The sequence below is a fragment of the Aspergillus lentulus genome, assembly GCF_001445615.1.
Source record: "Aspergillus lentulus DNA, contig: Alt12, strain: IFM 54703, whole genome shotgun sequence".
Classification (NCBI taxonomy): domain Eukaryota; kingdom Fungi; phylum Ascomycota; class Eurotiomycetes; order Eurotiales; family Aspergillaceae; genus Aspergillus; species Aspergillus lentulus.
Window position 1 is genome coordinate 2837821 of NW_028322115.1, and position 24841 is coordinate 2862661.

The window sequence follows — 24841 nt, forward strand, 5'->3', positions numbered from 1 at the left end:
GCAACCTCGAGGAAGCTCCATCCTTCCAGTGATTATTGGCTTGAGGAAAGGGGTAATGTCGAATTCATGGTTGTCCTCGACTTCATCGCAGCATAAGGTACGGAGTAAGGAACATTGCCTGATTACACGTTCACTTGTCTCAGCGTCTAGTTAGTGACATCCATTACGTTCTTTCTATTAGGAGCTCGGACATTATATTTGACGCTTCCCCCTCTCCAACCTCCGCATAATATAGTTGCCTCTTCCTGCTTCCCCGGCTGTGTAATGCAATTCCCAACTCAAACTCAACAGGGCTTCTTGCATTGTAAAACATATCCCTCAGCGACCAATAGCGACACAAGTCTAGTCGAGGATCAGCAGCGTCCACACAGTACGACACTTCTACTGCATCCTGTCTCGCATTAGCCGCTTTCAATCAGAGCAACTGGGTGAGTCGGGTGGATTCCTCACTGGTAGTCCACTCGGCTGGAGTCCCTCGAAGATAGTAGACTCATAGACGAGATACGGAATGCCCAACGATAATCCACCATCGCTGTCACAGCCGACAGATGCCTTCCTCGCCTCACCTTCGACTGTAGCGGTGCCCTCACATATTCAGAGTACAGCGGGTCACAATGATAGACCCCAGGGCCACTATACCCAGTTCCTTACAAAGCTTCAAATCATTCAGGTATGAAATCTTCAAATAATCCAGGAAGATCGTATCCCACGCCTTAGAACCCTTACTCTCCCCAGAAATCTTCTAAAGAGACTCCCAACATGGTCCCTCCACGATCTCCACACAAATCCACTAACCCAGTAATCTCCCCCAGCGCCCTGGCAATGAACGCAAACTTAGCAGTCATCTTAAGGCTGGCATATCTCCAGCCCCTAGCTTTACGGAGGAGTGCCTCAGTGTCTGGGTTTGGTTTTCAGGCTGAGGTCAGTACAAGCCATGAAAAGAATTCCAGCGACAAGACGGAGTCTTCGGCAAGCAAATCAACGCATTCCATCAAGTGGAACGCTGAGGGTGGGGACACTCTGTTTTGCAACAAGTTGGTTGATTCACTTTTTACTCTGTTTCTCCTCCTCCACGGGGCCAGAACCGTGCTAACAGGCATCTACCACTGTCAATGAAGCCCGCCGGCTTGGTGTTCAACAGTCGCTTCCTTCTATAATTGGCGTGTGATGAAGGTAACGTACAAGGCCCAGGTGGTCTATTACCGCGACCATGCCATATGCTACTATCCGGTAAGCAGAAAGACGTAGTCAGCATCTTTGGCATGATCGGCAAACTTGAAGCGTACCATTATATCCCACGACTGGTGGAAGATATCATTCACAAAGATACCCGCAGCTGGTCAGGAAACCGTTCCGTCTACGTGCCCCAGAGCAAGCCCATTTCCAACCTATCCTGGGTGATGCAAATGGTGTCAGCGTTCCGGCTGGTAGCCTCCAATTGGACCTACGCTCGAGTAAGGAGCACACTGCCCCCCAGAAACAGGGAGTATTAAAGCTGATATATTCACCACCTTTCAGATCAGTCGCTCAAAAATGCGAGCGGCGGTGGGCCAACAGACGACGACGGCGCCCGTGCAGTGCTCCTCGGCACCGGTACGAACGACGTTACAGGCGAACTCGAACCCCCGCTTTCCGCAGCGCACTATAATTGTAAGGTAGGTATTCCTCCCCTGGCTTATCTGCCTCCCGTCACAGAGCAGAGCAGACGGAGCGTTCCTGTTGCTGACATACAATAGCCAGCTAAAAACCACGTCTCATTACAAAGTCCAGTTCCGGCACATGACGAAGAACTATGAACGAGAGGATTTGTATCTCCTGCGGCAAACCGACGACAACGACGAGTATAGCAATACAGGCTTTCTCTATGGTAGCAAACGTGCCTCATCGAACCTACTAGGGGCCTTCGTTGATGCCAATAAAACGCGCGGGCAAAGGATGATTCTAGTACACCAGGTAAAGGCCCAGACGCCACGACAGCTGCTCTGATCACGGCTGAAGCCATAAACTGCCAATCTATGGCTTCACCAGTCAGAGCGGCATTCATGCAGATTTTGAATACCCTCGACTCAAAGCGTCATGCAGAACTGAACAGACAAGTCGACGCAGCAATTCAAGCAGCATTCAATCCAGCTCCAAATCGCAGCGTCGAGCTTGACGACGACGATTTTGCCGCAGTCAAGCTCTTTGATCAAAAGGGAACACACCTAGGGTGGTTGGGGCCCAATGGACAGGTTGTCAAAATCCAAAACGATGGGCCACTCGGTATTTTCCAGCTCGAATACACGCCAGAAACCCCAGACGAAGCTAGCAGGAGAGCACCCGGAAGACATGAACTGAAAATACCTGCTGAAGAAGCCACCGGGAGTGCAACCGGAACACATAAGCTGAATATACCACACGCACAGATAACTCCCACTCTACAAATACAGCAGCCTCCGCCATGAGACCAGCTTCGACCTCCCCATGATGGAGGCGCATCACGGGATGCGCGGCTCATGCACCGGCAGCAGCTTGAGAGGCTAAGGCATTATTTGAATACTAAGTGAGAAGGGATATGATATAGATGAGAGTGATTATATATATCAAGTGTAGATTGATGTAACAGTGTATGATATAGGAGGTAGAGAGGAATCAGATTCTATAGTAGACTTCCCATGCTTAGATGCACATATATAGCTATATATCCTTATAAAAGCATCTAAATAATCAGGGCCCTTTGGCTAACTAACTAATCAGAGGGTGTTCGGTTGAACCACTTCAACAGGGAAGCCTTTGTCCCTGGCTCGCATGGCTATTGAATATATGTGACTTGCAATGATTCCCTGGATAAACCTGGAAAACAAGCAGTCATATCTACTAAGTTCTGTTGCATCAGCAGGGAACGTGAAGGGGCACTTGAAGCGCAATATGGCCAAACTTACCTTCGGGGAGATGATTCCGGCAAGTGTAGGGTATCAGGTCAGCGTTCTGCAATTTGATATAGCCCTGTATGCCAATAGCAACGTAGTTCCTAAAAGTATATTCTGTGGAAATAAAATTGAATATTGAAGCCATCCATCATATCTAAATACAATGTGACATTTTTACCATTTGGATTAGATACACAGCGTGAGACCGAAGCAAGCGTGTCTCGCCAATCGAAGAGATGTGTACTAGCCCCCGGCTACTCTTAAATTGCGATAGCCTTCCAAAATGCTGGACTCTCATGACCTTGCACCACATTTGAGATCGGAATCAGATGGGCATCTGGGTTGGCCCGATTTTCTTGAATCTGGCGAATATAGGATTGGGCAACCTTGAGCCACAGCGCCTTCTCCTGTCTACTCGCCTGCGAGCCTTGCCAAACCCATAGTCTGCTTCCGGTGTCGCAGAGAAAAACATCATTTCCATCCAAATCCGACGGAGAGATCTGCTGCCCGTCTTTGACGAGATCGAACGAAATCGCCCCTGTGGCGTCACTGAGTCGGAATAACTTGTTTGACTTGGTTTCATCACTATCCCGATCGCCTCCTGCAGGGAAAGAAACAGGCCGCGGTGCCTGGAAAGAGGACTGCTGGATATCTTTGCCACCGAGCAGGTCCACGATGATCTTGGACCGTGACTCCAGCTGGGAAAGAACCTCGACGTCGAGATGTTTAGCAAGAGTCATATCATTGACCACCTGGGCAGCTTTTGCTTTTTCCATCGGGCTGCAGTTCTTGCCCTGCCAGACCCAGATTTTCTCGCCCTGATCCAACACAAAGACATCATTGTCGTCGAGACTCTCCCAGGTCGGCTCAACCTCGTGCACGATGACTGAGTCAGCTCGCGCAGCACCAGGATGCTTGAAGATCCGAAGCAGCGTGATGACCTCCTTCGATGACTTCTCCTCTGTCTCGACGTGGTTAAAGCCCGACCGCACGCCCCCAGACCGAATACAGAGCCGACGGAAAAGCGCCGTAAACTCCGGCGACGGGTGGGCCTGGACCTCACGATGCTGCGTCGCAGTCCCACGCAGGAACTCATCGAGCTCGACGGTCTTGTACGCGGCCGTACCAGCTTCATCCTGCGTGGTCTTGCTTCCCAGCCAGAAGAAGATATCGTGGCACAGCTTGTCCTCGACCTTGTAGGAGTGCAGGACGATATAGCTATCGCCGTCGTAGAACTCGCCTGAGCGTTCCTTGGGCCAGGGGACGACCTCGAAGTTTTCAATGCGCCAGATGAAGAGGCCGCATTCTTGGCCTACCAGTCCGTTGTTCCAGGCTGGTTCGGATGCGGCTGAGTTGTATTTGACGCGATGGTCGATGTCTGAGCCGATCAATTCCACATTGCTGTCTTTGATGTCGTACTCTTTGAGATGGACCAATCCTTCGTGCGGAGGCATTTTTGGTAGTAGTTGGATGAAGTTAGAAGTTGAGGACAGGAAAGAAACAATGCGGATCGATGGTGGGGTTAATGGCTAGGGAGTGAGCTGAGGCAGAGGAGGATCTACACTGATAGTGGAGATTCTTTATAAATAGTATTATGTTCCAGCTTATTGTCCTCGGTCCGATTTCAGCTTACTTATAAGTAAATCATATAAGTACAAGTCAAGAATGTATACTGAATTATCCAAGAGTACTCCGCAAAGACGTGAATATACATGTCAAAATCATTAAAGGTGCGGATAAGAGACCGTGCTGCAGTATAAATATACCAGACAAGCCATGGAAGATTGACGCTGGATATATATGTGACTATATCCATTAATCCTTGCTATCAGCCCTATGGACAGTCGTGACGCATTAAATAAAATGCTCATAGGTCTAAGAGTTCCCTATCCCAGCACAAACATATAATATAAGGGGCTCTATAGGAAACGGACGAATGGTTTGCCAGTTATGTATATAAAGTTGTAGATGGTCAGAGGTGCAAACCATCCAAATAACACACTTTCCAGTTTTCCGCACTGCAAGAATAATGATAGTGACGGTATGCAAGGGAAAAAACAAAGAAAATTGACAATAAAAAGGAATAAAGGACGAGATGAAGCTGTGAATAGCAAAAATGGACTATGTGGGAATCGAACCCACGACCTCCCGCATGCGAAGCGGGCGCACTACCACTGTGCTAACAGCCCAGTGATGATATCGCCACCCAAATTCTGCCTCCATAAAGAAAACTGAACAAATGCCGAAGAATTGCCGAACATGCTCCAGGCTATCACAGGTATTTTGACGAGTCACATATACCATGTAGACACAAGACACATGTTCATATCAGTGCGGATAGAATGAATTCTAGGATTATGGACCATAATTTCCCTCTAAAGAAACTGCCCCAAAAGGAAACGATTTAAAGATGAATATCGCCACTATATTGCTTGAATCAGATACTCAATTTACACCTATGAAAACATCCGACATGAAGAACCTCGAAATCGAGGGGAAAAACTATGCAACAACATGGCACAAAAGGTGAAAGGAAATATAGGCGCACAGGGAATTGGACACAAGAGAAGCACATTTCTTTTATTGTGAATACACCACCTAATGAGCAGCGAGCATCTTCTTGATCTCAGCAATAGCCCGAGCGGGGTTCAGGCCCTTGGGGCAAGTCCGCGAGCAGTTGAGGATAGTGTGGCAACGGTAGACGCTCATGCTGTTGTCGAGAGCGTGCTTGCGCTCGGCGGTCTTCTCGTCACGAGAATCGGCCAGCCAACGGTAAGACTGGAGCAGGATGGCGGGACCCAGGTACTCCTCGCTGTTCCACCAGTACGAAGGGCAAGAGGTCGAGCAGCAGGCGCACAGAATGCATTCGTAGAGACCGTCGAGCTTCTTGCGGTCCTCGGGGCTTTGGCGGTGCTCGAGACCCTGTTCTCAAATCAGCTGGGCTACATAATCACAGAATCTGAGGAGTACTCACATCCTCAGTCTTGGTGTCACGCTGCAGGTAAGGCTTGATGGACTTGTATTGCTTGTAGAAGTAGGTCAGATCGGGGACCAAGTCCTTGACGACGTAGGTGTGAGGCAACGGGTAGATACGCGACTCCTGCTTGGTGTCGGTGGGAATACGGCCTAAACGGGATATTAGCAACCACGCTTAATGTCCTGAATCCATTCCAGATGAGCTGAGCGTACACAAGCAAGCCAGAGTGTTGATTCCGTCAATGTTCATGGCGCAACTACCGCAGATACCCTCTCTGCAACTTCTCCGGAAGGTCAAGGTGGGGTCGATCTCGTTCTTGATTCTGATGAGCGCATCGAGCATCATAGGACCCGTCTTGTTCAGATCCAGGCTGTAGGTCTGCATCTTGGGCTTCTCGGTGGGCTGGTCTGGGTTCCAGCGGTAGACATGGAACTTCTTGATTCTCGGAGACTGGGACGGGTTGGGCTCGTGAACATCGGAAGTCCTGGTCTCGGGGGTAACCTTGGCCTCGGCACTGCCGGTGCGACCGACACCAGTAGCGGGATCAACAGTGGCATACGAGCGAGCAAAGACGGCAGGACGGAACAGAGGCCTTGTGGATGCGACGAGGCGCGAGGTCGAACGAAGAGCAGCCATGGTGGGCGGACGAGAGGAGGGTTGTTTCAACCACGCGAGCGCTGAACAGAATGGTAAGGACGAGCCGAAAGGGGTCAATCAAATAGTGTAAAGTGGCAGTGAGGCAGAGAGGAGATGTAGAGGTGGTAAGATATAGCACCAGCCTGCCAGCGGCGACGATGAGATGAGGTTCAAGGAGTCCGGAAGACGGTTCAGACGCCGCTGGAGATGTTTTGTCGCTTCTGGGAGCTAAGGTAACCTCGGGTCTGGCGGTCGGCAATTTGCTGACTCAGCTCATCCCCGCCAATCACACATTCGCTAATTGCAAGCGTCGGGGATACACGGCGAATGCTCGCTGCCATGCAAGAAATATAATTCCCTGCAGCCACTCCGTCGTTCTCGGTAGATGCTTCTATTTCAATTGAGAGGCGAACCTCCTATTACTGTCTATGATATACAGCAATCTGAGTCATGAAGTCGATAGACATGATTGAGTGCTGGCCCAGGTCCAAAGGGGAACGGAACTGCCGTCCCGACGACCGAACGTCATGTGAAAGAGCCTGAGGCAACAAGGCATTAACACTATCCCTCTTTGGGTGGTGCCAGTCCCATTCATCCATCGCAAAAGATCAACATAGCTTTGCCAATCACATCCGCCTCAGTCTGCTCTCGAACCACCGATCTGATAGACCGAATCTGAAGATCTGTTTCAGTAATCAGACTGTGTGACACCCACCGACCGGAACCGAATGTCGATCGTTTCTATTCAGACATCTACCGGCTTGAGTGAAGAAGATTGGGATGATCATGACCATGAACTGATATGCATATAAATATGCAGCTCTAATTGGAATCAGAGCAAATATGTTGAAGGCTAAGGGCATACTCATCTGCATTCATCACCGTCCGGACTGTCCATCTGCCGTTTATCTGCATTGTCACCTCGCTCTCAGTCGTTTCAATGGTCAATTGTCCAGCGTTCTTCTGTTTTTTCTCGTGAAATGAGACGTTAAGACAATTGATTGTAAGCTACCACTGACAGTCTAGTCTGAAACAGTCTTTGACAGAACCGCCTTCCGCATGTGCTCTTGACTTGCAATGAGCAATGAGCAAGCGTCACGGAGAAGACTCGGGCGTGCTCCGGACCTCCTGCAGAATCACTATGGGCAGGAAGATCCATCTTCTGCCGACAAGAGCTTCGTGACCTTACACTGACGCTTACCTTTGTTGAAGCTGACCTCGAGGTCCTTACCGTATAACCCGTGGCCACTGGGCTTTCGACGTCGCGGCAATACTACATTTTTCAGTAAGGCAACACCATCGGGGCCTTTCCGGACTCTGGATGTTATGATCAGATTGACCAGACAGACCTCTCCATCACTTTGCAACAAGGTTTCTGCGGCCGAAGGAAATTTCCTTCTATACTAGCCTTCAAGCAGTACCACACCATAGGTCGTAGATATTTTCCTCGACCTTCCAAGCATGGTCGAGCATGGTCGACTAAAGTCGCAGTAAGGCAGGGAGCTGGCGTATGGCCCAGATAACGATTATTCTACAAACATATCCAACCTGTTAATGAGCATTGCTCTGAGGATAAAGAAAAGAGTCTAGGCGGTAATTACCACCTCCTTGGTATAGCAGATTAATATGCTTAGAATCTGCCAATATGCTAAGCAGGCACTAGAGCCTGCGGCCTTCGGGCAATTTCCTACAATTAAGACAACCGCTTACTGCTCTGTACGTCTTATTTGCCCGGATCAGACCACGTTGAAGGCAAGGCTAAGCTCGGTATTTCGGATGCTGCCTTATGTGGATCTGCAGAGTATGGGGAATGGAGCCAGTTTGTATATGCAGGGGTGATCCTTTTATTCCCTAAGAGTCTATCTCAACTTATGCGTTATGAACTCATGACGTCCAGAAGTATCCCTTGAGGGCCCTGACAAAGACACTAGTCATGATAATGGAGACTGACCATGTGGTCGAAGAATCAGTCGCGGTGATCCACTGTGGATCGTGTCTCTCTCATTTTTGATTTCTACCACAACTACACGGTCCACTCTACAATGAGACTTGAATGTTGAGGACCATGGTCGATGTAAATCAAGAGATCCAAAAACAAAGCCACATTGTAAGAGTTTCGTATTCGCATAGATTACCATTGTAAGTCTCGAGTTCTCTGCTCGCACCCGCCAAGACGGAGAATTTCTCAAGAAGCGTAACAACATCCGGCAGCTAAGATGTTAGCCGGTTTCCCTGACTCGGTGCAGAGAGGTTAATATAGTTATTACGGATTTCCTAAGTAGGACTATGAAACACTTTAAACTAGGCTCGTTTCCCCTTGCCCCTCATTGATGAACTCTCCACTATCCACTATGTATCAGTCGACGGCGGACAAGCAGTTACTACTGACTGTCGAGAAGAAATTTCGGCCGACATTTGAGTTTTCACATATAGACCTCCATAGTTAAGGACATTGTTGTGGATTAAGTAACGCTGCAACAGACGTTCTTAGCGCCAGTGGGTGGGAACTGGTGTTTTACTGGTGCTTTTAGGGCTGGCTTAGTCCGGTATGTTTCATCTAGAGGTCTGAGGTCTCTATTTAGCCTGGCCCTGCATTATTGACTCGGATAGATGAACCGGATCTGATAATAGGGGTTTGCATCTTTTGATGTCTCCATTCGGACCATGTCCGGCTCGGAGATGAAGTGTATATATAAAGGCTGCCCCCGTGAGGAATGCTTGTTTGAACCAATCCATTCTCTCCTTTGCTCTTCACTTTAGTACTTACTTCATTCATTCATTCATTCTTTCTTTCTCTCTCTTGTCATTCTTTCACTCACGATGAGATATACCTCTCTCTTCGCCGCCGTCACGGCTGCGCTGGCCAGCACCGCCGCGGCCGTTGGCGTCTCTGGAGCCGCCGAGGGCTTCGCAAAGGGTGTAACAGGAGGTGGAAATGCCGCCCCCGTCTACCCCAAAACAAACGATGAGCTGGTCTCATACCTCGGTGACAGCCAGGCCCGCGTCATCGTCCTCACCAAGACGTACTCAACCCAATGCCCTCACAGATGAAGATGAACGGGAACGCTAACATGCGGCCTCAGCTTCGACTTCCGCGGCACCGAAGGCACCGCGAGCGGAACCGGCTGCGCTCCCTGGGGTACTAACTCCAAGTGCCAGGTGGCCATCAACCTGCACTCGTGGTGCGACAACTACGAGCCCAACGCCCCCAAGGTCGGCGTCAGCTACGACAAAGCCGGTGTTCTCGGCATCACTGTCAATTCGAACAAATCCCTGATCGGCCAGGGCAGCGCCGGCGTTATCAAGGGCAAGGGTCTGCGTATTGTCAGCGGCGCGAAGAACGTCATCATTCAGAACATCGCTATCACGGATATCAACCCCAAGTACGTCTGGGGTGGAGACGCCATCACCATCAATGACGCTGACCTCGTCTGGATCGACCACGTCACTGTAAGTCCTCGCAATTCATGTTGAACATGCTCACTTGAGACCAATGCTGATATCTACGGGGATAGACCGCCCGGATTGGTCGCCAGCACATCGTCCTCGGCACCCAGGCCGACAACCGCATCACCATCTCCAACTGCTACATCAACGGTGTCTCCGACTACTCGGCCACCTGCGACGGCTACCACTACTGGGGCATCTACCTCGATGGCTCCAACGACATGGTCACCATGAAGGGCAACTACATCTACCACACCAGCGGCCGCTCCCCCAAGGTCCAGGGCAACACCCTGCTGCACGCTGTACGTTTCCTCCCCTCACCCTTACATGTCATGAACTAACAAGACCAAAAAGGTCAACAACTACTGGTACGACAACACCGGCCACGCCTTCGAGATCGGCTCCGGCGCCTATGTCGTCGCCGAAGGAAACGTCTTCCAGAACGTCAAGGTCGTCGCCGAGTCCCCCATCTCCGGCAAGCTCTTCACCTCTCCCAACACCTCCACCAACAAGGTCTGCTCCTCTTACCTGGGCCACACCTGCCAGATCAACGGCTTCGGAAGCTCTGGCTCCTTTAGCCAGGCTGATACAGACTTCCTCTCGAAGTTCAAGGGCAAGAATATTGCTTCCGCTGCCGCCTACAACACCGTTGCCTCCAGCGTCACCGCCCATGCTGGCAACGGTAAGCTGTAAGCTGTACGCAGCTTGCACATTTCGTTGAATCATAACACAAGGTGACCGGCAGAGCAGAGGAGAGATAGAAGAAAAACTATCTGGTAGCACCGTTTAATTTTCTTGTACCTAAGTACCATAACCATATCAGGCAATCACGGGTGATTCGCCAGAGACCTAAGCTAATTCAGTTTCTGAAGTCCAACCAAACAAGCACGACAGCAACATAAGAATAGTAACTATGACCTTAACACGCCCGGTCTACCAACTGCAGCCCAGCCACTGCATCCATCCTAGAAGCGGGCAAGTAGACACACAAGCTTCACGATGCAGATTCTGCGGTTTGCTCTTTCGAAACTCGAGTAGCTTTGAACGGTTGCGGATTCGGAAACCAGTGCTTGGGTACATTCGGTCCCCTTGCCTCATACTTAGCCTGTATGATGCACTGGCTGATATAGTCCGGGTCTTTGCACACAGTGGCGAAGTTCTCGCACGTAACATGGTAGTCGTAGTCGACAGGGGCAGCAACGATAAAGAGAGCTTCGTAGGTGGTATCCTCTGAATGCCTTAGAATGTCATCTCTCATGGTTTCAATGATGGCTTTATCTGGTGAGCCTTGAACTTTGCGGATGCTCATTTTGTGTTGTCCTGGACTTTTGCGCTGGATGATGCATTGATGAGGCAGGAAAACATGACATCGACTCTTATCATAGGACACACACAACACTACGGATCAGCGACTGCTGATTAATCAGGCTTAGCCTCTAGTTATGCCTCTCCTTATGTTCTAGCCTACGCCAATATTAGTAGAGGCGAGATGTCATTTCCGCGCGTACGGTTGGCATCGCGAAAAAGACGTCGAACAGTCCGATTCCACGAAGAACTTTGTTGGAGGTGGCCGCGCCGCCAGTACAGTTGGCCTAGCACGCAAATAGTCTACTGATTACTCGGTCCGTGTACAGCGTGCAGATTGGAGAGATTGTACTGCCAGTCAGCATTGACGGCCGTCCGGTGTCGATGAAGGTGATATTCGTCGGATCGTACAATACAAAGTGAGCGTCAAGGCCGAGGAGACAGAAGAGAGAGTAGAGACAGCTATCTGGTAATACCGTTTATTTCTTTTTATACCTAACTACCTATCAGGCAATCACTGGTGATTTGCCATAGACCTGAAGCTAACCCGGTTTTCCAGAGTCCCAACCAACCAAGTGTGATGACAGCATAGGAGGATGAGAAGGCAGGAGTCTTAGACGATAATAATGGAAAAATGAAAAGCACAATTTATAACAAGAACTCAATTGACAATGATCAAGCCAGGTCCAGCCACTGTCGCCCGAGCCACGTCGTTCGCATTGCGGAACGGACCACTGCTGTTGGTCACAGCAGCAATGGTCAGTCCGTTCATCAGGAACTGGTCGTACGGGAAAAGGACCTCTGCGACCACTGTCCGGTTTTCGGTGGAGATGATGTTCATTGATTCCACTATTGGTAGATTCTGTTGATTGATATAGGTGATCCACAAGCGCTGCGCCGTGTGTCTGCCAGGCCTGAAGGCGACTTGGATGATCTGCGTCCGGTTTTCGGGTGGTGTCAGGATGGCCAAGGGGTGAAATCTTTGCAGTGGAATCTCATGGATATTTGGGCAGCTGCCGGGGACGACAAAGGCATTGAGTATGGCGGAGAAAGCAAAGTTGAGATCACTGGTAGTGAGGAAGGGAAGTTCGCTGGGAACCTTGTCCTGCAGCACGCGGAACCAGCCCTCTTGTTCGCCTTCATTTCCAATCACCGAAGAGATGATTCGAGTGAAGTTGAAGTCGCCCTCGACGGCAAAGCGCTCCACCACGTCTTGCAAAGTTCCAAGGACAAGATCGGTGAAATTGGCGGCGAGAACGATCGCGGAATTAAAGTCGGAGACAGGGAAGTGATACCTGCAAGGAAGGATGGGCGAAACATTGAAGTGTTGAAGGGCCATATTGGCGCTCAATTCATGCAACTCTTCTTGCTAAAGTCAATTGTCAGTCGAGCTCGTTGAGTGACGTGTCTACCGAGGAGGCTTACCGCAAGAATTGCAGTCAGACTTCGGATGACCATATCCCGGTCTTCTCCATCTTCTTCGCCTTCGTCGTCGTCGTCAGGGATCACATAGCCGGTCACATTGTTGGTGACATTGTGAAGAAGGCTGTTGAAGAAAGCCACCTCGAAGTTCTCGTTGAAAGCGATCCATTGTAGGTTGACAATACCCTGTCGGCTGATGTTATTTGGGGGCGGTGTGTTTGGCAGCGTTCCGTGTGCTCTCAGCTCTATTTCCCGCAGCTGACCAGGAGAAGGAAAGGGCAGGTTGTCTGGCAGCGAAGATTCGTTGTGCCCCGGCCGGTGCGGAGCAGTGAGAGTGGGATTCGCTAAGAAGAGCAGAAAAACGATAAGAAGGAACTGCATCATGACGGTGATGATGCAATTCGGAAGGTTGAACAGTAAGAGGATATGAGACTGAAAGGTGTAACGAGTGGAATGAATCTAAGAGATGGAGTATAAGCTGGGAGAGGATGCAGAAGAGGGGGATTTTCGAAGGTGCCAGAGGGGAATCGCCTCCATATAAACAAACAGTAGTAGCCAGCTGTATCGAGCGTAGATGCGCCTTCCCTTGTCCTTTGCAGGAAGGCGCAGAGCAGCATCTACAGTGACCCCGTCACCAATTCCCTCGGCGCCCTCAGGCAGGCAGGAGGTGACTGACTACCTCGTATCCCGCAGGCCCACGGACTGCCCAGAGCTCCTGCGAACGACGGGTTCTATTCCAAGATCTGCATTCATGAGGCGACGTCCGTCTCTTTCCTTCGTTTATACAGTCGGTAGTACATAATTTTGGTTGCTCTTACAAGGTGTTAGGTGTATTTGGGGCTAGCAAGTAGGACGTTAGCTCACGGAGACGACTTCGGCGACCACTACGAAGGTACTGCTCCTGCTGCTGCCATTGCACTTTCCTGCAGAATCAATGAGAAGAATGTCAAGTACGGCGAGCCTTAGACGTAAACTACGAATCTGAAAGCGCCAGTTCTTCTTCAGCCCATTCTAAAAAGATCGAATGCCAGTATCCGGATGCCTCCTGCGATATAGCTCAGCATCATTCTGACGACCAACCCTGCCTCCGTGTGCCTGACTTCTTCGAATCGTAATATATGTCCAGCCCCCAAGCCAAAGCGCACTATTCTTGGGTCATCAGAGTCAACTTCCACAGCTCATGGCATCACTCTGTTGTCATTTTCCTTCAGATTTCTCTGGAACGCTATCTATTCTTAGACAGCCGAAGGAGTATAGCCTTCACTTCTGTTTTCTTCTTCCTTTTTTCTCTCTTTCATCCCTCGTCCTTCCTCCAAGAACACTCTGCCAAAGAGAAAATTTCTTCATCTCAACTTGAAAACCTTTCTTCATCTCAACTCCAAAAGCTTCTTTACCTTTACTCGATCATGGCCAAGGAAAACTCCAACCCTCTCAAGCACTACCTCAAGCTCCTCGACGAGCTCCGCAAGCCCAAGCCAGCTAACGACTCCAAAGAGTCCTCGTTCAAGGAGCGAGTCAGTTCATTCAAACTGAAAATAACGCCCTCAAAGGCGGACGAGCACTCAGGCTATGGCTTGAAGCGGGTGCCAACTCCTTATCCGCTCATGACGCGGAGTTGAGAAGCATGTCTTCTCACTTCTGTCTCTTCATTTGCCTTGGCTGCTGTTCTGTTCCGTTGATTTTATCAGCTCGATACCAGCAGCTTCGAGCTGCCTTGCTATTGTTTACGCAATGTTCGCGTCATTGTGAATAGATATAATGCATAATGCTTGTGCCTATCGTCATGTGCTTGGACCGTCTGTATACTAGGCTAGGTCAGTCAAACAACCAGTCAATCAATCAATCGGTCAATCAACCAGTTGATACAGCCGTTCTGATTCTATACTGCACCGTAAGACTAGGAAAGTAAAACTGGACTTATATGACTCTATTGTGTTACGTACATTTTATATGGCATGACATGACGACAGGCAACCCCGCCGAGTACTTGGAACTAGGCGAGGTCTTGATGGATTCTAGTGCAGACTGCCTTTCTTACACCTTACTTGTGCTTGATTCTTCTAGACTTATGTCTATTTGCCATTCAACTCTTTCTGATAATCCAAGATTATGCGAGAAAGCTTGCTCCGAGTTTTGTTGCTTCAGGGAATCCAAACACGAAAGTACTAAGCAACTGCCGCAGTACAACAACCCATGAGTGTTCCCACGTAGAATCCTCCCACCAGAAAATAGGAAAGTGCAAATCCAAAAGGCAATACTAAAAACCAAACAAATTCTTGTCCTCATCATATCCCCACTTCTTCAGAACCGGCAAGACCGCTTTCTGAATCATGGTCGGCGGACCACACAGAAGCGCAGCACTCTTCTCCCCCGGTTCAAAGGCGTACTTGTGGAGGATCTCCTCATTCACATGCCCCTTTTCTCCCTTCCAGTCGTCCGCCGGGTGAGAAAGCACGTACGTAATCTGGAACTGGTCCGGATGTTCTTTCGCGTACTTGTCGAGTTCGCCGCGCATCAAAATATCATCCTCGGACTTATTGGCATCAATAGCCCTGACCTTCGGTCCTTTCCCCTGTTCTGTCCTCAGGATTCGTGCAATGAGCTGATACCCCGGTGTAATGCCCGATCCTCCGAGAATCAAAGTGATGTGATCGAAATGATACGTCTTCTCGTCGACGCGGAATTCGCCGTTCCCGCGGTATCGGATCTCGCCTGTGGGACCTTTGACTTCGACCTCTTCGCCTTCCTGGAGGCAGTCGAGGATGTTACTCATCGTGCCGCCTGGTTGTGCGGAACTAGGGAAGTACGTTTTGACGACAAGGTCGAACGTGCCGTCTTCTTCGGACTCCAGGATCGGCCGGGTAGGGGTGTATGGACGAATGACGAGCCGGTCCTTGAAGTGGAAGCCGATCTGGAGGTGCTGCCCTGTTTCCAAACCGAGCTTCTTGTCTTTGGAAGGAAGCTCAAAGGTGTAGCACTTTGTGTCTTCCGATAATGGTCGTTTGCGGAGGAATTTGACTGCAGTCCATCTGCGATCGAGGTGAGCTTTCATAGCCATGATGCGAAGAATAGAGGACATACTTGTGACGCTTGAGAGCAACCTCGTTTTCCTCCTTTGCTGATTTCGCTTTCTCCTTAGCTTTTTCTTCGGCGTCGTGCTTGATGAACTCCTGCGTTTTCTGGGTGACGGACCCCAGGAGGCACTCTGACCGATATGTTAGCATGTCATGATGGGGACGGAGAAGGATGGGATGGTATACCCTCTAATTTCTGAACAGCATAATCGTCGTGGATACTTTCGAATTCCTCCGACGTGTCTTGATGAACTCGGCCGGCGTGGGCCATAATGGGCGCTTTTCCTCCTGGATGCCAGCTCAGGACGCTGGTGGCATCGTATACTTTACCATTGATGATGATCCAGCAGTCATCATCCGTGGTGTGCTTTTCAATCTCCTCACGGGTGAACTGCTTCTCGGGAACGGCTGCTGATCGTCGGATGTCTTCCTTCTGGATATCGATCGAGGGTTTCATCCACCCGTTCTCGCCCGTGCCAGCTTCAGTGGGGTGACGGAACAGCAGGTACGGCTTATTGTTCGTCGGGTCCACTGAGGTTTCGGACTTGACGACGTAGTGGCAGTTGTTCATCATCCTGCTTGTGTTCAGCAAGGCTATACCTCCGATTCACTTTCATGGCTCGACACTTACCCTTCGAGGTTCCACGTCGGATTCTCTGGCTGGGTGTTCTTGTTCACATCCCAGCAACGGACAGTGATCTGCTCAGCGCGAAGTAGCTGCGTGATGTCGATGTCCACATGCCAGTGCAACCAAGTCCAGAATTTCCGGCCATGTCGCAGCGGTGCCTCGGGAAACTGTTCCATATCAAGAGGCGTCAGAAGGAATGCACTACCCATCGCAGACATGGATACCGACATACCTTGCGAACGCAATAGAGCCAGTTGACACCACCATTGAGACTGACTTCAACTCTCTGTACCTCGTTCCCACCTCCGTTATACGCATAGCCCATAATTCGATATTTCCTGCCCTTTCTTATTTCCGTGAGATCGATCCTCTCTCCCTGCGCCGGCCTCGCAATGACCGAGTTCAGCATCTGTTCGTTGCATGCCGTGCTCGGGAGACGATACATGGTCTGACCTATTTCGTCAAACCGGTCGGTCACAAAGGGCGGCACGACCCGGTTATCGAAGATATGGTAATAGGTGTCATTCTCACGGTCAGTGACCCAGATCTTCTCCAGCCACTTCACACAACGTCCGCCCACGTACCCTGGAATCACCAAGCGCAGCGGGTAGCCATGGTCCGGAGGTATGGGCGAGTCATTCATCTCATAGGCAAGAATCACATCATTGCATGGATCCATGCAGTAGTCCAGAGGGATGGAGGTCTCGTACTTTCCTTCGCTGAGAATCTCGGCACCTCCAAAATTCACCCAAAGAGGCACATCCTTGTAATCGTCCATCAGCTGCAGGATATCCGCCATGAGCAAGACATCTCGCACGAGTACGCCCTTCCAATAGGCACAACCTACGGCGGCCGGACCCCAGTTGAACCCTTTGCTGCGCTTAATCAGATTGAGCTCCTTTCTTCGGTTCCCATCGCACGCCATCACGGCGGGAATGTTGATGCTCTCGAACTTATCCTTCAAATCGTCCATTAACAAGGTCAATGACTTGCCGGCGGAGATCTCCAGCTTGTGGTTCTCCCAGAGGAGGTGAGGCACCGGGCCGTGACTGCGCACATAGTGTAGGTAATTGGGGGTGATGAGACCTGCGTCGACGAGCTCAACCAGATCTGGCTCGCCATTCAGCGGATGCTTCCCGGTTAATCGGATCAAGTGGTCTGTCCTTGGAACCCAGTTGTCTGGGGTGAATTGATCGGCTTCGTCGATCTCGGCTGGTATAAAGGAGGTCCCCGCAGGCGAACGGCCCTTTCCGTCGTTCGATTTCAACGACCGCATATACTCTGCCTCTTGCTTCAGATACGCCAGGAGTGCCTGTTGCTCTGGGGTATACTTTGGCTTCGAGTCTTCCTCGTCGCCCTGCTTTGGTTCTTCCTGACCTGATTCGGCAGGCTTCTTCTCCGAGTCATCACCCCCACCCTCCTGCTGCTGCTGCTGCTGCTGCTGCTGCTGCTGTTGTTGTTGTTGTTGCTGTTGCTGTTGCTGCTGCTCCCCTCCTTTTTCTTGCTGCTTTTTGTTCTCCTTCTCCTTCTCCTGCTCTTCCATCTCTTTCTTCTTCTCGTTAATCAACCATGGCTGGTCTTCCTTGATGAACTCCTCCGTCGTATGCAGTACATATCGCCAATGCTTCGGATGCACATCCGGCCTCCTCAAATGGAAGTCCTACAAAGATAAGCCTCCCTCCATTTCTAGGCACTGACAGGGAAAACAGGATATGAATATGCTCACCTCCTGCTGTTGCAAAAAGTCCCGCACAGTTAGTAGCTCCCCTCTCTTGGCCTTGGCCCGCAGCTCCTCCGCCCGTGTCTCGGCCTCCTTCTCGAGCTCATAGCGCCAGTCGTCGCCCTCGTGCGTCAGACCGGGGAAGCGATCATCGCGGTTGCGCACGCCGACGCGGTGACTGTGCGATTGCGTCCAGTCCGGCTCATTGAGGACTTCGAGGTCGGTTGCGCCAGTGGGTTTTGGCATGATTGCTTGACTACTTATAACTTCCTGAAGCGCTGGGAATGGAGGTTGTCTGTCATACGAGTTACAATGTATTTAACGATCTTGGCTTCCGCGGAGATGTGTTGTATGGGGAATTCCCCATGAGAGGCGGATGACATCACGCAGGGCAATAGAGTTCTGAAGTCGGATACTGCGGTTCCAATGGGCTGGGGGATGGGATTCCATGACACAACGAAATGCATTTTAGCGTCCCTGTTATGCGGGATAGCCTGGAGGGATGGTGTTTAAGAACTGGGCTAAGCCTCGCGGCCACCCCCGCTGGAACGAGCTAAAGCTGCTGTAATCAAGGCACAGAAGCAGGTAGTCTACACAACAGGAAGCTAATTCCGCTGATGTCATTTCATTGGGAAATGCTTGATTAATTTCTATTCATCCCACGGCCCTAGTAAACACCGAAGAAACACCCCCCAGACTCGCGACCCCAGTCAGCACCAACCACAGAAATTCCAGGCTGGCTGCACAGGTGCTCCTGAACCGGTCTTCCGGGATGCGGGCCCAAGCCGTCTCCGTCGCCTGTCCCTGGGCGCTCTCAAACGACTGACCCTGTAGTTCCACCGCGACGCGACCCAAAAACAGCGTCCCGCTAACAGTAACAGCAAGACACATCCCCACCGTCCGAAAAAACGCGCACATCAGCAGCGCACTTGTAGGGTTAACGCTTCTCTCCTCCTGCTCGCCGTAATCCCTCGGCACGGGCGCCGGCCGCAGACACTTTTTGAATCCCGACATCAAGCATCCGTGTCCCGTGCCTGTGGCCAAGAGGACGAGGATCCATCCGGCGGTTGGGGTGGTCGCGTCCAGGGTTACGAGACACCCCGTGCAGAGGATGAGAAGCATCCATCCGACGCGGACCAGCCAGAAACAGTGTCGCCGGTTGTCGAGGACGGCGAGTTTCTCTGTCAGGGTTAGGGTGAGCAGGGCGAGGGCAATTATCGAGGCGAGGCTGGCGGCGGTTAATGGGAGGGGGAGCGCTCGGACGAAGACGAAGTATATGGTTAGGTTTTGGAGGTGGTAGAAGAGCTATGCGATTGCAATTAGCGATGAGGCAATTGGGAGGGGGAAAGGGACTAACCGTGAACCCGTGCAGGAAGCTGCCGGCGTACATCATCAGCACAGGGAGAGTGCCAAAATCGTTCCTGTGGAAGAATGGCCGAAAGGCCCAGTTCGTTTCGTATACGGCTAGCACGAGGATCGAGGATGCCCCGATAGCGAGGGGCGTCAGAACCCGCCAGTCGCTCCAGGGGTAGCTTGTTCCGCCCCAGCTGATTCCTATTAGCAGCGAGCAGAGGGCCAGGAGAGTCAGCACGCCGCCCAGCCAGTCCATTTTCAGCAACGTCCGCGATGAGATCCCCCTGTGGCCTCGCAGCTCGATTGCGAAGGGGATGACGAGCATGCCGAGCGCACAGAAGAAGAAGCTCGAGTAGAACGCGCCGCGCCAGGCGATGTACTCGTACAACAAGCTGCCCATGACCAGGCCGAGGATGGCGCCCGCCAGGCGGACCCGGGAGACATAGTTTGAGAAGCGTATGAGATGTTTGTCGGGGATGTTTTCTGCGAGGCAGAGCAGCGAGACAGAGACCACGCCCCCTCCGCCGAGGCCTTGTATGAATCGACCGGCGACGAGCTCGGATAGTTGCAGGGAGCCACCGCATACTCCTGTTCCGACTGTTGAGAGGACAGATGCCGCGACCAACAGTGGCCCGTGTCCGATGACCTCGGCGAGTATCGAAAAGAAGATCTGTCCTGCTGCGCTGGCGAGAAGGTAGCATGAGTTGAGCCAGAGGGTGCTGCTGAGGGGTTCTCCAAACGTGAGTGATAAGCCCTGGCCAGTCGTTAAGAGGGGAGTCAGCGGTGTGTCTTGGAGCGCTTACCGGGATGAATGGTATGACCATTGTCGCGTCAAATGCGACCAGCATCGTCAAGATCGATATACAGATCAGAACGAGCCACTCCTTGACTCGGGGCCTCCATTCTCTGCTCCCTGGGTTTGCGACCGCCACGGACAGCTCGACCGTGTCAGTATAGGAAAACGTATCGTCATCGTAGCTGTGGAATGCTGTGCCGGACTTGAAGTGGTCTCTGGTGGTGTTCGCAGTGTAGTCCGTGTCAATGGATTCTACACCCATTTGGTGTGGTTGCGGAGGTCAAGACATAGATGGCGCCGGTGTCAGTAGACAAGTGTCCTGGAGAATGATGAGAAAACTACCCGAGGAGAATTATGGTCGAAGGCATATTTATCGACGACAAGATCGGAAAAGACCCGGTTCCCCATGGTGGCTTACTGCAAAAGCATCATTAATTCTCCGCAAGGGATGCACTGATGATAGACCCTCGACATGGAAAGTCGTGCGCACAGATGCTCACATGGTGGAGTCAGGATTATTTATGCCAGGATTATTTATGCCAGGAATAGAGAAAGAAGGAGTTGAAACTGGTCTTGAGGCTGAGCCCTTGATTCAAGCTCCAGTGGAGTCGTCGTCCGCATATTCTCCTGCATTCCTGATGCGTTATTCCGTTGAGTGTTCGACCACGCAGGATTTGTCGATATGGCGCACGGATCGTGCAAGGAGTTCCTAGATGACCTAATAATCTTGTTTAACTCGAGTCTGGAATGTAGGAGGCTCAATATTCGCCGTTTCGAATCATCCGTGCAACTGCCAAGTTCAGTCGGTATTGCAGTCGCTATTGTTGGAGTCACGCCGTTCTGTTGCTAAAGTCATGAACAATTAGGCCATTGAACGCGAATCCAATGATGAAACTAATTTTCATTCTCACTTGCACCTATTGAGAAAGTTAGCAAAGCAGCTGGAAAGAATAGCCAGCACAACAGAGAACGACATAGTTTCCTTCCGTTGCCCAATCTGCAATCGAGACAATATATCCAGATATCGATGTACATAACATTCGTGTTCTATGCGTAAATATGTACAGTCATGGCGAACAAGTCGAGACTTGACAACCTCAAATATGTATAAACAACATGTATAATCTCTCACTCAAACTTCTCGCGAGATGGTGGTCTCGAGAGACGCGATTGATCTAGAGATGACTTGGTGCTATGTGCTGTGCTGACAGCATGGAAGGAAAAGTCAAGCTCTCCCACGAGAGCTTTCACATTTCTAACAAGCCTGTTAGCATGTTATCAAACATGGATGATGACCGACTTACCTCATCAATCTCTCCACGTCTCCAACAATGCATCTGGTCGAGATCTGCAGTACAGAAAACGTGGCAAATCCCGGCTCTGCGACGTGCTTGATGCTGAGAATGTCTTTGTCGAGCGCTTCTAATCTCCTTGTGAAGCTGTACGGTCGGGGAGTCTTCAAGTAGGGCGGCAGAGGCTGTCGGTTCGTAATACTCGCTGACAGAAGACACAGAACGGAGGTCACCTCGTGAGTCGTTACGCGGGCACTGGACACCAGTCTTTTGAAGTCGTGAAGCCAGTCAGAATTTGATGCGTGGGGGTCATCGCTTATCTGCAAAAGAGTGTCCGAGGCATAGCCTAGCAAACTCAGATAATTTACGATACTATCGAATGTCAGTGGTAAGGCACTGTGGGTGAAGTGAGATGGGGCTGTACTTCTCAATCGATGATATAATAGCCTGGTACCGCTTCTTGGGAAACCGACCTCCGATAGGCACCTCCCATTTCAGGAACTCCGAAGATGTTCGCAAGCCATTCAACATCAACATCTGCTTAGAAAACACTTTGCCTCGCGCTTTTTGCAGCCTTCGCCCGGCTGACGTTTTCAAGGCCAGATCACCTTCGTCATCCCGCAAACGCGCAGACACGGACTCGTGGATGATGGAATAATAATTCGCCAGTAGATAAAGCGAAGCTCCAAGGCTCTGACGAAGGACTCCATGCTCGGAGATTGGAAATGGGAAAAATGTCCAGAAAAATGCCACCGCGATACCTGCGGCCACGATGGCCAGACGATATGGAGCAAGAAGATAAATGGGATAGTAGGCCTGGCCGTTAGAGGTCGCAGCCTGTTGCCCAACCTTGCGCACCTGAAGTTCATAGCCGATGATCATGGAAGTGGTGATGATGACGATAATCCCGACGACCCGAAAGCGGAAATGCTTGATAGGGACATAAAACCCACAGGCAACAAAGAGCCAGAAGAAGACAATGATGCCCGGTGTCTTTTGGCCTGGAATATACCATGCCAAAAAGCTGAGAACCATGGCTATCACTGTGCCAATCAGACGAAGCACAAAGCCGAAAATGCTCTGTCCCGCGGTCGGTGACATGCTGATGTTGACCATGATCATGGCCCAGACCAGACGCTGATGGATGAAGAAGGTCTGAGTCTGATGAAGTAGGCCAAGCACGTAGATAGTCATAGTAGCGCAAGCCACTCGAAATCCGTAAGCTGACTCTGATGAACGCAGCAGCCAGGGTATTACCCTGATTTTGTCGCCGATCTTCTGAATGGTGGTTTCAGGAGGCAAATGCTCAGGATCCTTCCTGTGCCTGTACGCTTCACCAAGCTGAAGGATATGGTTCTGCGTGTGGATATCGCCCAAGTGATCATCTTCGTGAGTATCCTCCGCCTGAAGTATACTGCGTAACCACTTCAGTAAGCGTTTAGCACCAGGAATGATCAGCCGTGATCTTGACAGCTTTCCGCTTTTGACTTTCTCATCGGCGAAATGGATGAAATCTAGTACTGTATGGCCTGTCGAGTAGAGTAGTTGTTCCATCTAATTTAAGGTGTTAGCACGGAAATGCGAGCAAGTTGCCTTCTGCACCTACATAAAGAAAAAGAAAGAGCTGTCGACGACTCCTATCGCGACCGACCCCGGATTTGTCTAGTAGGAATTCGTCCAGGTCGGGCAAGTCAGAAGAAGGACGCTCGAAGAAATCCGGTGGTAAGGTGATGCCCTTCTCCTCACTCCAGGTCCTCAGAGCGAGTCGTTTTGCCACCTTAAAGTCGCTGAGCTTTCGCTCATAATAAGCCGCGAACCCTGCTTCTCCCGGGGACGGGGGTTTCTCTGCGGACGCTTCCAGATCCGCGGCCCCGTCTGTCGACGCATCTTTCTTTCCGACCGAAGTTTTCGGTGGTTTCGTCAGCTGTAACGATAAAGAAATGTGTTCTAGCCCGCTATCGATAGTCTCGATAATGGAGGCAAAGGGATCATGCACAGCCTTCATAATTTCGTTCCATTCGTGTACAACACGACTGCGGATGGTGGTCGCTATGTCCGTTGCGAGTGGGTCAATAGGGTCGTTCCATTTATTGTACTCCGAGAGACGTTGGAAAATGTCTACAATGAAGCTGAGGCCGACAACAGGAATCATCACTTGGCGTAAATGTCTGAAGATGGCTTGGAGATCGTCAGGACCGAGCTTTCCAATGGCGAACTCGCGCTTCGCGAAGGTCAGGTCCGCGTGCAATTTGCCGTGGAGGTCTGTAATCTTCTGGACCGCAGTTCGAATAGCTTCTGCTTCTGGGCTATAAACCTTGCCTTTCTTGGAAAATTTCTCGACTGTGTCGTCATATGTCTCGGCCCGGCCAAACATGTCATCGCGCTCCAGACTCTCAAAGTACTTTGTATGAGCCTTGAGACCTGCACGAAGACCCCCGATATAGCTTGCCATCTCTCTGAATACAATGTGTCTTGAGGTCACAGGAAAGAGAAACAGGGAGACACCCGTACAGATTCCCAACCCGATCAAACATGCTTCGAGCAAGGTCCTTACCAAAGCAATACCGGCGGCCATGGTGGGGAGCCGAGGGGCATATGACGAGGTGATATTGGCAATTATGGCATAGATGATCACCGGAAATTGGAACTGTTGATAGTGGGCACGAAACGAGTGCACCAGGTATATCTGGAAAAACAGCAGCACGCCACTCACGGCGGAGGCAGATGAATTGTATTCGTTGGCTGTCGGATCCGAACTCGATATAGAGGCCGCATCCGCAGCAGACTGTGTGTTCTGTCGTGCTTTAACACTGCAGAGCATCATAAGCAGAGCAAAGGCCGTTGCGACGCAGACCGCCAGCACGTCCAAGAGCATCATCTGGATGAATTTGGCCCGTGGCATGATGGCAAATCCGAGAACAGAGATGATTGCTATTAGATAACCAGTAGTGGGGAACCGTGCCGCAACAGAATCGGCTTGATACCTGTTGTTGTTAGGGCAATTTGATGTGAGGAATTGAGGACATCTTACATGGCTATGGCAATAGCAGGTGGTAGAGCACCCCTAATATCTTGTGAGTTTCGAACAGGTTGAGTCAATTGTCATCACTCACTTCATCATCAAGATCACCGTTCGCCGATCCAGGTCCAACCTGGCCCATCCATTCTTGATCATGCGGAAAAGATTCCATTTCTCCTGCTCTTTCTTGTTGTCTGGCTCATCATTCTGCGAGTACTGAGACGAACTTGTCGACTGGCGCGAACTGACTCGGGACGCCATGA

At 50.8% G+C, this 24841-nt stretch overlaps 8 protein-coding genes and 1 non-coding gene across 9 annotated transcripts; 3 read left to right on the forward strand and 6 right to left on the reverse strand.

Moving 5' to 3' along the window:
* Positions 1-1217: 1217 nt before the first annotated feature.
* ALT_6854 (uncharacterized protein) lies at positions 1218-2444 on the forward strand (the record flags this gene model as incomplete). Its single annotated transcript, XM_089600142.1, has 4 exons — positions 1218-1454; positions 1524-1655; positions 1741-1876; positions 1954-2444. 4 exons carry the CDS (start codon positions 1218-1220, stop codon positions 2442-2444), a joined length of 996 nt encoding a protein of 331 aa, XP_089455604.1.
* Positions 2445-3169: 725 nt separating this feature from the next.
* Positions 3170-4363, reverse strand: ALT_6855 (gelsolin family protein; the record flags this gene model as incomplete). The annotated part of the gene is made up of 1 exon (XM_033559603.2): positions 3170-4363. One exon carries the CDS (start codon positions 4361-4363, stop codon positions 3170-3172), a length of 1194 nt encoding a protein of 397 aa, XP_033415494.2.
* Positions 4364-5026: 663 nt separating this feature from the next.
* Positions 5027-5098, reverse strand: ALT_t133. Its single transcript has one exon. It is a non-coding gene; the product is annotated as a tRNA-Ala (tRNA).
* Positions 5099-5507: 409 nt separating this feature from the next.
* Positions 5508-6522, reverse strand: sdh2 (succinate dehydrogenase iron-sulfur protein subunit SDH2; the record flags this gene model as incomplete). Its single annotated transcript, XM_033559602.1, has 3 exons — positions 5508-5831; positions 5884-6035; positions 6099-6522. The coding sequence occupies 3 exons, from the start codon at positions 6520-6522 to the stop codon at positions 5508-5510; spliced, it is 900 nt and encodes a 299-aa protein (XP_033415493.1).
* Positions 6523-9342: 2820 nt separating this feature from the next.
* On the forward strand, positions 9343-10662 carry ALT_6857 (polysaccharide lyase family 1 protein; the record flags this gene model as incomplete). Its single annotated transcript, XM_033559601.2, has 4 exons — positions 9343-9545; positions 9606-9972; positions 10038-10271; positions 10324-10662. 4 exons carry the CDS (start codon positions 9343-9345, stop codon positions 10660-10662), a joined length of 1143 nt encoding a protein of 380 aa, XP_033415492.1.
* Positions 10663-10963: 301 nt separating this feature from the next.
* On the reverse strand, positions 10964-11278 carry ALT_6858 (uncharacterized protein; the record flags this gene model as incomplete). Its single annotated transcript, XM_033559600.2, has 1 exon — positions 10964-11278. The coding sequence occupies one exon, from the start codon at positions 11276-11278 to the stop codon at positions 10964-10966; it is 315 nt and encodes a 104-aa protein (XP_033415491.2).
* A 657-nt stretch (positions 11279-11935) lies between these two features.
* ALT_6859 (putative sexual development protein (LsdA)) lies at positions 11936-13080 on the reverse strand (the record flags this gene model as incomplete). The annotated part of the gene is made up of 2 exons (XM_033559599.2): positions 11936-12643; positions 12700-13080. 2 exons carry the CDS (start codon positions 13078-13080, stop codon positions 11936-11938), a joined length of 1089 nt encoding a protein of 362 aa, XP_033415490.2.
* Positions 13081-14102: 1022 nt separating this feature from the next.
* Positions 14103-14315, forward strand: ALT_6860 (uncharacterized protein; the record flags this gene model as incomplete). The annotated part of the gene is made up of 1 exon (XM_033559598.2): positions 14103-14315. One exon carries the CDS (start codon positions 14103-14105, stop codon positions 14313-14315), a length of 213 nt encoding a protein of 70 aa, XP_033415489.2.
* Positions 14316-21395: 7080 nt separating this feature from the next.
* ALT_6861 (aromatic acid exporter family protein) lies at positions 21396-24839 on the reverse strand (the record flags this gene model as incomplete). The annotated part of the gene is made up of 6 exons (XM_089600143.1): positions 21396-21522; positions 21572-21931; positions 22014-23113; positions 23166-24543; positions 24591-24623; positions 24673-24839. 6 exons carry the CDS (start codon positions 24837-24839, stop codon positions 21396-21398), a joined length of 3165 nt encoding a protein of 1054 aa, XP_089455605.1.
* Between the last annotated feature and the right edge of the window lie 2 nt (positions 24840-24841).